At 39.3% G+C, this 14,463-nt stretch overlaps 2 protein-coding genes across 2 annotated transcripts in view; both read left to right on the plus strand.

The window, feature by feature from the left end:
* Positions 1-10,312, plus strand: part of LOC109398060 (ras-related protein Rab-34-like) — a 25,133-nt gene extending 14,821 nt beyond the window's left edge. The window contains exon 4 of the mRNA XM_029853995.2: positions 10,170-10,312. Coding sequence (XP_029709855.1) covers positions 10,170-10,240 — 71 coding nt within the window. The 3' untranslated portion in view covers positions 10,241-10,312. The remainder of the gene's footprint in view (positions 1-10,169) is intronic.
* LOC115255812 (dynein axonemal intermediate chain 4) overlaps positions 10,307-14,463 on the plus strand; it is a 20,208-nt gene continuing 16,051 nt past the window's right edge. Inside the window, exons 1-2 of the mRNA XM_029853994.2 lie at positions 10,307-10,561; positions 10,672-10,968. Coding sequence (XP_029709854.1) covers positions 10,307-10,561; positions 10,672-10,968 — 552 coding nt within the window. The remainder of the gene's footprint in view (positions 10,562-10,671; positions 10,969-14,463) is intronic.

Here is a 14,463-nt window from a genome sequence, read left to right on the forward strand (position 1 = left end):
GATAAAAACTTTCAGGAATTCTTCCAGAAATGCCAGGAATCCCTCCAGGAATTCCTCCAAGAATTCCTTCACGAAAACCTTCAAGAATTCCTCCAACAATCCCTTCCATGAATTTCTTCAGGAATACCTCCAAGATTTCTTTCAAAAATTTCACCAAGAATCTTTCTAGAAATTTCTCCAGGAATACATCGACATTCCAAACTAAAAATATCACAGATGGCACTTTTTTCTGTGGTAGTAAAATCGATTTTGTTTTTCCGGAACATGAAGTAAACACTAAAAGTAGCCTTTTCAAACCATTGTTGGTTCCTAATCACTAACTTTTCTTAGAGCAATTTCTGAAAGAATTTCCTTGAGGAATTTCAGAAGGAGCTCCTGGAGGAATTTTTGAAGTTATTTTTTTTAATTTTTATTTTCTGGAGGAATTCCTGGAGGATTTCCTGCAGTATTTTTCTGCAAGAATTCCATGAATTGGAAGAAGTCCTAAAACAACTCCTGGAGGAATTCACGCAAGGAATTCCTAAAGTATTTTCCGGAACAATTCCTGGAGTTATTCCTGTAGGATTTCCTGGAATAATTTTTGGAAAAATTCCAGGAGCAGTTCCTGGAGGAATTTCTGAAGTATTTCCTGGATGAATTGCTGGAATATTTCTTGTAGGAATTCTTGGAGTATTTCCCAGAACAATTCCTAAAGGAATTCCTGTAATAATTCCAGGGGGAGTAATTCCTGAAGAAATTCCTGGAGTATATCCTGGAGGAATTCCTGGAGTAATTCCTTGAGGAATGACTGATGGAACCGCTGGTAGAATTTCTGAAGGAATCCCTTGATCAATTCCTAGACCAATTAGCAGTTATTCCTGCAGCAAGACCTGGAAGAATTTCTGGAGAAATCATCCGGGAAAGTTAATTGGAGGAATTCCTTGAAGAAATTCCTGGAGTAATCCCTGGAAGAATTTCTGGAGGCAACTCTGGAGGAATTTCTGGAACAAAACCTTGAGAAATTTCTGAAGAAATGACTGGATGAATTCCTGAAGGAGCTCTGTAGGAATTCATGACTAAATCTCTGAAAAAATCCCTTAAGAAATCCCTGGAAGAATTTCTGGAGGAATCGCTTTAGGAATCCCTGGAGGTATTCCTGGGTAAATTCTTGGAGGAATCTCTGGAACGCTTCCTGGAGAAATCCCAGGAAAAATTTCTGGAGAAACACTTCAAAACATTACCTGGAGGAGTTTTCAAGGAAACTCCTGAAGAAATTTTTCGGGGACACCAGAGGAATCTTCGGGGAACTCCCGTGAAATCCTCGGGAAACTTCCGGAGGAATTCCCGCGGAACTCCCGAAAGATTTCCAGAGGACCTCCTGCAGGATTTTCCGAAAGGCTCTTGAAGTAATTCCTGCGCAACTCCTGGTGGAATTCAAGCATAGCCCCTGAAGAAATTTCCGAGAAACTGCCGGGAAACTCGTGAAAGATTTCACGCGAAGTCCGGCAGGCATTTCTTAGAAACTCGTAGAGATATTTTCGGAGAACATCACGATGAATTTTCGAGGGACTCCTGGAGGAATTTCAGAGGAACGCCTGGAGGAATTCTTAGGTAATTTCCGACGCTTCAAATGAGATACAACAGAAACAGGGCCCATATAGCCGAGGCGGTAAACGCACGGGTATTCAGCATGACCATGCTGAGGGTGACGGGTTCGATTCCCGGTCGGTCCAGGATCTTTTCGTAAAGGAAATTTCCTTGACTTCCTTGGGCATAGAGTATCTTCGTGCCTGCCACACGGTATACACATGCAAAATGGTCATTGGCAGAGGAAGCTCTCAGTTAATAACTGTGCAAGTGCTCATAGAACACTAAGCTGAGAAGCAGGCTTTGTCCCAGTGAGGACGTTACGCCAAGAAGAGGAGAGAGGAGGACTTTAGTATTTTTCAAAAATGTTAAACTCGAATTAGATTAGGAAATATTTCATAGGAAAAATCTTTAGTTTATAAAGTTGAGGAAAACTTGCTATAGGAATTGTTCAAAATGTGAGGAGTGACCACTATGTTTCTTTATTTGTTTTAATGAATTTCAGAAACTAACCCTCTTAGAATCTCTTCTTTGAAAAAAAAAACTATGGAGAGATTTACAAAACTCTTGCGGAATTCCTAACACTTGTTTAACTTTCTTATTGCATCAAGTTGGGAACAGCTTGCTGACATACTGTACGGTTTGGGTAAAAAAAATGGCACTGATGCACAAGAAGGGTTAAGAATCAAAGCAGCAAATAAGGCTACCAGCAGCAGTGTGTATGTTGAGTCTCACAGGGTTATTAGAAGATCAAATAAAAAATGAACTTCGTTGGTTTGCATGAGGTGTCGTTCAAACCAATGGAGGTAGACGGTAAAAGAAGTCTAGAAGTATTCCAAGAAAAAATAAAAATAAAAATACGCTGGGAAAATTTTTCATAAAATTACTAGTGAAAATCCAGAAGAAATCTCAGAAAAAAATCGTGTTGAATTCTCTGGAAAAATATTTCATAAGTTTCTTAAAAGCATGCCTACAAGAAACTTTGAAGAATTACTGAAGAAACATCGAAAGGATTTTTTTTATTTTTGTTTTATTTATTATGATATATCCCTTCGAATCTTTGGAGAAATTTTTGAACAGTTTGTATTCTCCCTGGTTGCAAGTCTTTCGGGATTTAGAGGAATTTCTGAAATCTATGTGGAAAATTTCTGAAAATATCACTAAAAACCCAGATTAATCCACCTAGTGGTGATAGCGCCTTTCTCGTCGAATATGTACTCTAAGATATTTCCGTCGACATAAGCCGAAGTGTTCCTGAATCCTGAAAATACTCTAGAACGGAAAAAATATCATTTTCTTCTTTTGTCACAGTGCTCGTTCTTCAATGAGGGGGTGGAGTTGATAAATAATAAATGTATTTGATGAAAAAAATACTCAAACAATTAAGCAAAACCGCTTAACTCATCGGGTTTGGTAAGAAATTTTCTGGAGGACTCTTCACCTTAAAATTTAAAAATTTATTGGTTTATTCATTTGTGCCCTTCCTCAAAATGTTGAATTCCGATCCAAAATTTCGAAGGGGAACACCTCTTGACTTAAGAGAAAATCGAAATTTGTGTCAGCCTTGTTCAGAAAAGCAAGAACCTTATCAAAGCCATAATCGAATTTGGAAACTTATTGATGGCTCTTATTCCTATGTTATGTATTATGTTAAACCTATAAGCAGAGCTGAAATAGTAGTTTACGCAACAAGGTGCAGAATGAGGATTTTTAAAGCACGAGTTGTACATTACGATGAGTGCTGTAAAAATCGAGTTCTGCACCGAGTTTCGTTCAACGTTATTCGCAATTTCATAAATTACTACTTGAGGCAAGATTTGAGGATAATTTAAAACAAAACTTTTTCATCAAACTCCACACTGATGTTCATAGCTATGTTTAAGAAAGTGTGATCATAGCAGGTTATGCTGTGTAGTTGTCAGAAATTTTTAAACCTGCGTCCAGAAGCATCAAGAAGTTGATCAAAACTGAAAACAGTGCTGTAATGGTTCATTACGCAACGCAAATCAGTGCTGTACTGAACCATTACCACACTGTTAATTTGGTGTGGGAAAGTAAGCCTTTTCTGTCAGATTTTCGTAAGGGAAAACTGCTTATTACGATGAGAAATTGCAAAAAATATTAAACCTCTCAGTAGACTGCTTGCTTCACTAGCACTGGATGCCGAACATTATCAAGACATTTCAGCAATTTTTTTTCTGCACAGTTTAGCCTTTACTTTATTAATCATTGGTTATACTGCCGTTATACGCATAATTATCCCATGTTATATGGGATTCCCATATAACATGGGACAATTGGGCGGGGAACGGCAGCATAAGATTCATGGAAAGTTTGACAAGAAAAGTGCAAGCAAGTAAAATTTCCCATAATAAAACCCATTCAAATTTCAACCGTGTTACAGAGCGCGATGGCTCAACCAGTTGCATCAAAATTGTGGGCAGTAATTTAAGTGCTATAAAATTAAAATTTTCCCTTACAACGTTGATTCATCCTACTGTATAATTACGCCTCAGGAAAATGGTGTGATTTGCAAGATCGCTTGAATTTTTATCAAAATTTTGTTCTTTTACGCATATGTATCGCTTGCATCGATTTTGTTTTGTTGTATTTTTAGCGATGCATAATCCTGATTCTGCAACACTGCCGGTAATCTTTGGTGTGGTCAGAGCTTGGTCAAAGACTATTTTCCTGCTGCCCGTTTATCTGGTTATCGAACATTTTTGATGATTTGATATTTCGCATGCATGGGTTTGGTTCACTTTTTAAACTGGCCACTTCCGGCTAGACATCTGGAAACGGTTCCGGAACACAACCGGTTCAGATATGTTATTTAGAGGATTGATTGGTGATTATCGGTGATATACAGCTTGTTTAGCGTTTCGACCTACTATTCTTCGGTCATCATCAGAAGCATTCAGCAGGATTCACCCCTTCAGCTTCGTCAGTTCACTATATTAGCGATTCAGATGTGGTCTGAAACTATTTTCCTGCTTACCGTTAATCTGATTATCGATAAAGCCGCTTTTTGGTGTGTCGCATGTCTGGGTTCGGTTCACTTTTTTAATTGGCCACTTCCAGCGGGAAACCTGGAACCGGTTCCGGAACACAACCGGTTCAGATATAGTCCTGCTTACCGTTCATCTGGTTATCAAAAAAGTCGCTCTTTGATACGTCGCATGCATGGGTTTGGTACAGATTTATAGTTGGCCTCTTCCGGCGGGACACTTGGAACCAGTTCCGGAACACAACCGGTTCAGATATGGACTGAAACTATCTTACTGCTTACCGTCAATCTGGTTATCGAAAAAGCCGCAATTCGATGTGTCGCATGCCTGGGTTTTTTTAATTGGCCACTTCCGGCGGGAAACCTGGAACCGGTTCCGGAACACAACCGGTTCAGATATGGGCTGAAACTATTTTACTGCTTAACGTTCATTTGGTTATCGAAAAAGCCGTTCTTTGATGTGTCGCATGCATGGGTTTGGTTCACTTTTCTAGTTGGCCACTTCCGCCGGGACACCTGGAACCGGTTCCGGAACACAACCGGTTCAGATATGGTCTGAAACTATTCTCCTGCTAACCGTTCATCAGGTTATCGAAAAAGTCGCTGTTTGATGTGTCGCATGCCTGGGTTTGTTTTTTTTTAATTGGCAGCTTCCAGCGGGACACCTGGAACCGGTTCCGGAACACAACCAGTTCAGATATGGTCTGAAACTATTTTCCTGCTTACCGTTCATCTGGTTATCAATCCAGCCGCTATTTGATGTGTCGCATGCATGGGTTTGGTTCACTTTTCTAGTTGGCCACTTCCGGCGGGACACCTGGAACCGGTTCTGAAACACTACCGGTTCAAATATAGTCTGAAACTACTTTTCTGCTTACCGTTCATCAGGTCATCGCAAAAGCCGCAATTCGATGTGTCGCATGCCTGGGTTTGTTTTTTTCTTGGCAATTTCCAACGGGACACCTGGAACCGGTTCCGGAACACAACCGGTTCAGATATGGTCTGAAACTATTCTCCTGCTTACCGTTTATCAGGTTATCGAAAAAGCCGCTCTTTGATGTGTCGCATGCATGGGTTTGGTTCACTTTTTTAGTTTGCCACTTCCGGCCGGACACCTGGAACCGGTTCTGGAACACTATCGGTTCAAATATAGTCTGACACTACTTTCCTGCTCACCATTCAACTGGTTATCGAAAATGCCGCTATTTGACGTGTCGCATGCATGGGTTATGTTCAATTTTATATTTGGCCACTTCCGGCAGGACACCCGGAACCGGTTCCGAAACACAACCGGTTCAGATATAGTCTGAGACCATTTTCCTACTTCCCGTTCATCAGATAATCGAAAATGCAGTGGTTTGATGGGTCGCATGCATGGGTTTGTTGCATTTTCGTATCTGGCCCCTTCCTAGGGTACCGGTCCGGAACACCTAAATGGCCATAACTCCGGAACGGCTGGACCGATCTGAACCATTTTCAATAGGAAACAATGGGGCAATATACCGCGTCGAATGAACCATCGGTCGTTGAAATCGGTTCATATTTACTATCTAAAAATTAGGTGACCTTTTTGTACACATACACACACACACATACATACACACACACACACACACATACATACACACAGACATCATCTCAACTCGTCGAGCTGAGTCGATTGGTATATAACACTTGACCCCTCCGGGGGCTCTATCAAATTTTCGTTTTTGGAGTGAACATATAGCCTTTCGGTACACCTTGGTGTACGAGAAAGGCAAAAATTTGAAAAAATTTTTTTGAAATTTTTCCCGAAATTGCTGAAAAAAATCTGGAAATTTAAAAAAAAATAAGAATTCATTTTTATGTACTGAAGACTTTTTTGAGTAATCTAAGTATTGAGAAATCGTAAACTTTAGCACAATCTATGTTAGAATGTCTGATGAAATATCTTAAGGAGTTGAGGAGTTGAGGAGTTGAGGAGAGAGAAACTCTGGGGAGATTCCTTGGAAAGTTTCTGCTGAATTTCCTGAAAGAATTTCAAAAACAAATGTCTGTAGACTTTTATAAAAAAAAAATCAGCTGGACATCTGTCTGAATTGCTGGACTATTGCATGAACTTCATTGGCTAGATTTTCTTGTATTTTTTTATGAAAGAAACTATAGAGAAATTTCTGATAAAGTTTCGAAAAAATTAAGCAAATATATTTCTGAGCAAAACATCTGACGGAAGTCCCGGAGGAATCCCTGTTAGCTACCTGTAGTATTTTTTGCAGCCATTTAAAACAATCCATGGAGGAATCCCGTCATGAAATGCTTGTAGCAATTTCGGTATCAAATTTTGATGCGAATTTTATGAAAAAAATTGAAAAGTTCTTTAAGTAATGCCAGAACAATTTCTGGAGAAAACCTCTAGCTGAGGAATACTTGAAACATATTTCAAGAAACATTTGAAGAAATCTCTGGTATTTGAACAGCATTTTGGAAAAAAAATCACGAATAAAACTCCAAAAGAAATAATTATAAATATTTCGAAGAGAAACCCTCAAAAGAATCATCTGAGCAAATTTGGTTTATCAATTCCTCTAGGAATACCTCCAGCGATTTTTCGATAAAAATCTTCAGGAATTCTTCCAGGAAATTCTTCCAGAAATGACAGGAATCTCTCCAAGAACTCCTCCAAGAATCCCTTCAGGAAATCCTCCAAGAATTCTTTCAGGAAATCCTCCAAGAATTTCTCCAACGATCCCTTCCAGAATTCCCTTCCATGAATTTCTTCAGGAATACCTCCAAGATTTCTTTCAAAAATTCCAACAAGAATCTCTCTAGCAATTTATCTAGGAATTCCTTGAACATTTTTTTAGGAATTACTTCAAGAATTCCTAAAAGAATTCTTCCAGGAATTACTTGAAGAACTTCTTGAAGAAATTTCTAGAGAAAATCTTGAAGGTGTTCCTGGAGTACTTTCTGGAAGAATTCATGTAGTAATTTGTGAAGGATACTTTGAACAATTTCCTGGGGAAATTCTTAGAGCAATTCCTGAAAGAATTTACTTGAGCAATTCCAGAAGGAACTACTAGAGGAATTTTTGAAGTTGTTTTTTAATTTTTATATTCTGGAGGAATTCCTGGAGGATCTTCTGAAGTATTTTTCTGCAAGAATTCCATAAATTGGAGGAAGTCCTAAAACAATTCCTGGAGGAATTCACGCAAGGAATTCCTAAAGTATTTTCCGGAACAATTCCTGGAGTTATTTCTGGAGGATTTCCTGGAATAATTCTTGGAAAATTCCTGGAGGAATATCTGAAGTATTTTCTGGAGGAATTCCTGGAATATTTTTTGCAGGAATTCTTGGAGTATTTCCCAGAACAATTCCTAGAGGAACTCCTGTAATAATTCCAGGAAGAATTCAATGAGTGATTTCTAGAGGAATTTCTGAAGTAATTCCTGAGGGAATTCCTGGAGTATATCCTGGAGGAATTCCTGGAGGAATTCTTTGAGGAATGACTGATGGAACTGTTGGAAATATTTCTAGACGACACCGTGGAGAAATTTTTGAAGGAATCCCTTCGATAAATTTCTAGATTAATTAACAGTTATTCCTGGAGCAAGTCGTGAAGAAATTTCTGGAAAAATTATCTGGGAAAATTAATCGGAAAAATTCCTTGGAGGAATTCCTGAAGGAATCCCTGGAAGTATTCATGGTGTAAACTCTGGAGGCATCCCTGGAGGAATTTGTGGAACAAAACTTTGAGGAATTCCTGAAGAAATGCCTGGATTAGTTGTTGACGGAAATCCTGGTTGAATTCCTAAAGGAGCTCTGAAGGAATTCCTGAAGAAATCTCCGAAAGAATCCTTTAAGGAATCCCTGGAAGAATTTCTAGCGGATTCGCTGGATGAACCCCTGGAGGAATTCCTGGGAAAATTCTTGGAGGAACTCCTGGAAAGCTTCCTGGAGGAATCCCAGGAAAAATCACCTGGATGAGTTTTCAGAGAACTCCTGGAGAAATCCTTCGGGGACACCACAGGAATCCTCGGGGAACTACCGGAGGAATTCCCGCGGAATTCTCGAAGGATTTCCAGGGGAACTCCTTCAGGATTTTTCGAAAGGTTCTTGAAGTAATTCCTGCGAAACTCCTGGTAGAATTCAATCATAGCCTTATAAGAAATTTCCGAGAAACTTCCGGGACACTCGTGAAAGATTTCACGGGAAGTCCGGGAGGCATTTCTTAGAAAATTGTAGAGATATTCTCGGAGAACATCACGATGAATTTTCGAGGGACTCCTGGAGGAATTTCCGAGGAACACCTGGAGGAATTCTTGGCTAATTTGTGACACTTCAAATGAGATGCAACAGAAATTTGCGTGCAAGAATAACATCGATAAAGTAAAGAAATACAAGAGTAGAGCTTGTAGAGCTTGAAGGTCTTCATTCCAGAATAGTTTGGATGACCTAGATCACCAAGCGAATGTTGCATAGTTATCGGAATTGCATTCAAAGGCTCTAGAATTAGCGTAGGGTAGATTCCGCGAGCATTCGCTGCAATAAAAATATCCTAAGATTTACAGATATTGCGATCCGTACTTCAAAGTACATTGTGTCCATTTGTATGCCAGTGGACACCCAAATAGCAGCATATAGAGATACTCGTAACATTATGAGGTGCAACAGACACAATCGTGAAAGAATTATGCCGATACAGTGAAGAGGCACAGGAGTAGAGCCTGTAGACGTTGAAGGTCATAATTCCAGAATAGTTTGGAAAGCCTGGAACGTCCCACGAATGTACCAAAAGCGTTATTGTTGTGCACTGAGGCTCCATCTGCAGTATACACTACATTCCACTTTTTTACAATTAAAGCATGATACATGTATGTATGTAGATATTGTAACTCAAACTTCCAAGTGCTTTGTAAGCTATTTGTATTTCACGGAATGTCCAACTACCTCAATATCGAGTTGCTCGCAGTATTGCGATGTCTAATAGACATCAACGTGACTAAATTTCTTGAACAGAGTGAATACAAATGCTGGTAGATTCTGTAGATCTTAAGACAAATATATTCCAGAGAAGTTTGGATGACCTAGAGCACCCAATTCATGTACCATGAATTTTGAGTTCTGTGATCATACATCGTATATAGAATTTGGTGTACATTGTTGGATTTGTGACACAAACTTCGGAGTACTTTGGAGGCCTTAGAATAGCTCTGGGATCAAAATTTCAACAGACTATGATGGGTAGTACATTGCATGTCAAGGATCAGTGAAAACTATTGATTGTTAGCAAAACGATGAAATTTGACCAAAAATATGTAGAATTTACAAAAAACACGTATTTTTGGCTCCCAGCTAAATGGGGGGAGGGTGCAAAGAGGGGAGATAACATGCATTTCTTCGCACAACTTCAACCTCAAGATAAAATGTTTTAAATCAAAGAAGATATTTATTGTCCCGGGTGTTTACGGGTCAATAAACATCCAGATGTTTTTGTGATACCTTGTTCAGAAGCTTCGATGCGATACGCATTTTCAAGTAATATTTTGTGATACTATGACTATTTCCAAAAAATGTAACACAATTTGAAATTAATGACCTTTTCACTTAAATTTTTCAGATCTGTACTTCCTCAAAAAGGATGAAAAGGACAAAAAGCTGAAAAGATGTTCCTTCTGTAAAATAAACTGACTTGCTAATCAAAGTTCACATTGACTCGGTTTATTGTGATCCGAAAATTCCGAAATTCCTCTCGCAATGAAGTCCTCAAGAACCTCACTCAAAAAGAAAGAATCTTCCAAGATCGAACAGATCTCAACCCAACTTGCCTCCTTGGTGTCCATCCATTGGGACCCGGAAGCACTCCAAAGTGAAATCCTGCTTGAAGATGAGCGAACATCCGACAGAAAATCAGTTACGTTTCAACAGCAGCACCCCTCAAAGCCCTCCGCCGATCCAAGCCCTTTCACATTGGAACTACGGGAACTGCTCAGCTGTCGCGCGCAACAGGAAGTAAGTGAAATTGATTCCAACATGGTCGCATGGCGACAACAGTTGGCCACCCCTCTCTTCCAAACATTTTTTTAACGTTCACGCACTTGTGCACCATCACCACCATCCAGGTCGTTATCGATGAAATCGATTATACACCGCGGGGTCTTGCGCCGACGCGCTACGGCAAAGACAAATACAGTTGGGATCAGTTGCAGTCACGGTGGAGTCCTGATGGTGGCGGCGGAGGCGGCGGCGGCGGCGGTGACGATGGTGATCAGGATCAGAAGCAAACCGAAGACAAAGCGGAAGTTTGTTCGATTTTGAGTTTGGATTGGAGCGAGGCGGAGTTCGGGAAGCAAGTAAAGTCCGTATCGGAACCGGAAGGAACGAAGACGACGACGACGAAGATGGAGGAACCGGCTCAGGTAGGTGGCGTGTTTTAGTTAGTTCTAATATCAGATTATTATTATTACGTTGAGTAAATATTTATTTATTAAATATCATCATCTGGATGAAATATGGTTCAACATAGATAGAGAAAACAGCTTAGTTCGAAATTCACTGACTACACTCAGGCAAATAAACCTAAGATTATCATATGGTCTAACTTATGAAATGGCCTTTAAACAATTTATAACGGCTAGAACGATTTTCATAAGGTCGGTCTATGACGCAGAATCGACTCACAGTTTGGCTTTTATACACATTTAGCAACACGATATTCTCAAGCGTCGATAGCCGCGTGGGTTGGGCACGAGCTCAGCGATCTCGACGTTCATGGATCGATTCCAGTCTGCATCATTTTGTGATTTGTCTGCTTTTTTTCATAAGTTTATCTTGATGAATTTCGGTAGTTTACTTCGCTGAGTGTACGTGTTGCTAGTGTTTTAGGAGCTTTCAGTTTAGCCTCAAAGTAGTATACTGCCCCCACTCGCATAACTGTCCCATATGAATAGGAATCCCAGCAAAGATGGGACTGTTATGCGAGTGAAGGTAGTATATCTCGCATCCTGGATCACTTCAAAGGTATTGTCTTCGGCAAAGTTGCTCAGAAGACTGAAAACTTTCACAAAGAAAACAATTCAAGCCTAACTTTACCAAACACCGTATTTAACAAAAGCCACAAACGGAGAAAATCTAAAGGGAAGTTTGCTGTTCCCATAACAACTTATACATTGAGGTAAGTTGCTATGGGAACAGCAACTTATTTTAGAACACATTTTAGAAACGTTAAAAATCCGGGTATTTTTGCACAAATTATCCCAAAAGGTGAGTGATACAAGCAAGGGGCTAGACACGTATTAGCATAATGAGTGTATTGAAAATATATTAGTTTATTTGCGGTATATTAATGCTCTGTGATTAATGTATTAATGTATATTATTGTATATTGATGTATTACCTGGGCTTGGATTATATCTTCCAGGAAGCTTTGATTTCAGGCATGTGGTCGATGTGCTTTGCAGTAATGATTGGAATAGCTGAATGTATAATCAATGGCAAACAATTCTGTAAAAATCAGATCTTCAAATCATCTGATATAGTTATACTGATCATGATGCTGCATCTAGGGGCGGGACAGCTCTAATATTGATTAGCGGTATTAGAGGTATTAATAAATATTAATCCCATAGCCAGACCATTTTTTAATCAAGTAAGCCATGCTAATTGAACTTGATTGATGACATCAACAAGAAATGACAAAAATAGCCATTCTGCTTTCATTGCTTCTAGAATATGAAAAGGACTATCACTAATTAGAACAAAATAACTAGATATTGGTTCTACACCGTTCTTCATACTCCGGAAGAACAAACTACGGAACTTACTGTAGGACAATATTCAATTGGTTAGGCGCAACAGCCTTTGTTGGTAGTGATATCCAATCGCAAAACGACATTGTACAACAGAATGTCAATGACTTTGCTTGTAATAATGCGAATATAAATAGCAATTCCCTCTCAATCTAGGTTTTTCCTTTGATTCTTTGAGCTGATTCACGTGATCGGCTACGAGATATAGTTTTCGAAAGAAAGCAGGATTGGTTTAAATTTGTAAATGCAAAGATAAGCGACAAAGAGAAATTTGTATTAGTAGGGTGAGCTTTCATATCTAGTTTATTTCACTAAATGAACTTCGAAATTAACATACAACAGAAATTCAGAGACATTGTGTGTTCTTATCACATGTATAGAAGCTTGTTGATCACATAAAATAAAGTCTTCCGCGTCGATTTCTCAAAACACAGCGCTTTCAGTTTTCGACAGCCACATCCGTTATGGAAATTGAAGCTGAAATAATCAACAGCGATTAAATTTTCAATTGGACGAACAGAAAAAAACACGACCGACAAACCAAGAGACAAACCGTATTCCCACCTCTCGTCTTTGTGACAGTTACTTGTTGTATGAAAATTCATGACATACTACAAATAAAATGCTACGGTGGACGGTAAGGATTAGGAAACTAATATTATACGATTCAAAATAAAATCTACTTTCGCGACTACTTTTACCCGCAGTCAGAGATACGCGCGAGACAGTCGCCTAAGAAAACAGATCTGTTTTCAAATTTCCTATCTTAGCATTCTTTGATAATTCTTGAAAAAATAATTGCCACATGGCCGGGTGATATGACGACTGCTGCGACTGCACGTGGCATTTGCACTGCGATCAAATGTTGTCCATCATTGAAGGCCTTGGAAAGTAGTCGCCATAATTGTGTTTTTCTTGCAACGCACAATATTTATTAGGCGGTATTAGCGCCGGTATTAGGAGCTGTCCCGCCCCTAGTGCTGCATAGTATATCGAACATTTGTCGAAGTCATTTATGTGCCGGGAAAATATAATTCCAAGTTGGTGAGAATATTACAAACTGAGGGATAGGTAATAGGAGGTAATAGTCAGACCCCTGAATGGGCAATGTGGGTTAGTGTATGGGAATGCCATTGAAGGTTTGTAATATTCTCCGAGGCTTTCGAAATCCAACAGGGCGCGTCCCCGGGTTGCGGATAGGGGGAAAAGGGAGATTTTTCGCATTTGTACTGTAATCAGCCAATGTGATATTATCTCCTATGGTGTTGTAGTGCGAATGAATGATCTCATTCTATGGGAATTCGAACCTTGTAATGTATTGTTTATTAACTTCAATTTTCTAAGCTTGACAAGGTTTTGAAGACAAACATGAGGTGAGAGAATTGCCTAATAGGAAAGTCACATCAGGAAAGCTTTTACATATGCAAATGCTATCCATGGGGTCATGTCTAGCATTTAAAATGTATGGCAATGACTGGTTCTTACCTAGCAGGGGTACTACAAGACCACGCGGACAATTCGATTAAAGGCTTAATTGGGGATAATATATTTTCCAGAACTGAAGGAACATTTTTTTCGGGTGACTGGTGAGTCGGAGAGGGTGGAAGTTTCCGTTTGTTATAATTCACAAAATAAACAATCGGGCGTTTTTTCTTTCTATGACTTGCTTGGCATTTTGTGGATTATTGTTTTTTTGGTTTTGGAAGGTATGCGATTCACTATTGAGCCTTAAGGATTACTTGTATCCAAGGGGCCAGACACGTACAATTCTTGGCTTAGTATATATAGTATATATTAGTGCATCGTAGTAAACTCTGCGGCCGATTTTTTCGATAAACAATGTTTGTTTTTTGATTCATCTGTCACAGCCTTAGTTTCAGCCAGTACGATTACTTTGATGGTAATACATCAATATTTCATTTTCATTTTTCATTTTCATTTTGCAGCATTTGGTGGGGCAATGAGAGCGCAAGTCAGTCCAAAGCCGATGATAAGGAGGGGTAATGGCTGAATAGTCTTTGCTGACCACATAAACGCCATGGGATAGGAAAAGGGTATTTTGGTGTGGGATTAGGGTGTTGGTACAGACTTGACAATGTCAATGCT

Source organism: Aedes albopictus, chromosome 2 (genome assembly GCF_035046485.1).
Source record: "Aedes albopictus strain Foshan chromosome 2, AalbF5, whole genome shotgun sequence".
Lineage (NCBI taxonomy): Eukaryota > Metazoa > Arthropoda > Insecta > Diptera > Culicidae > Aedes > Aedes albopictus.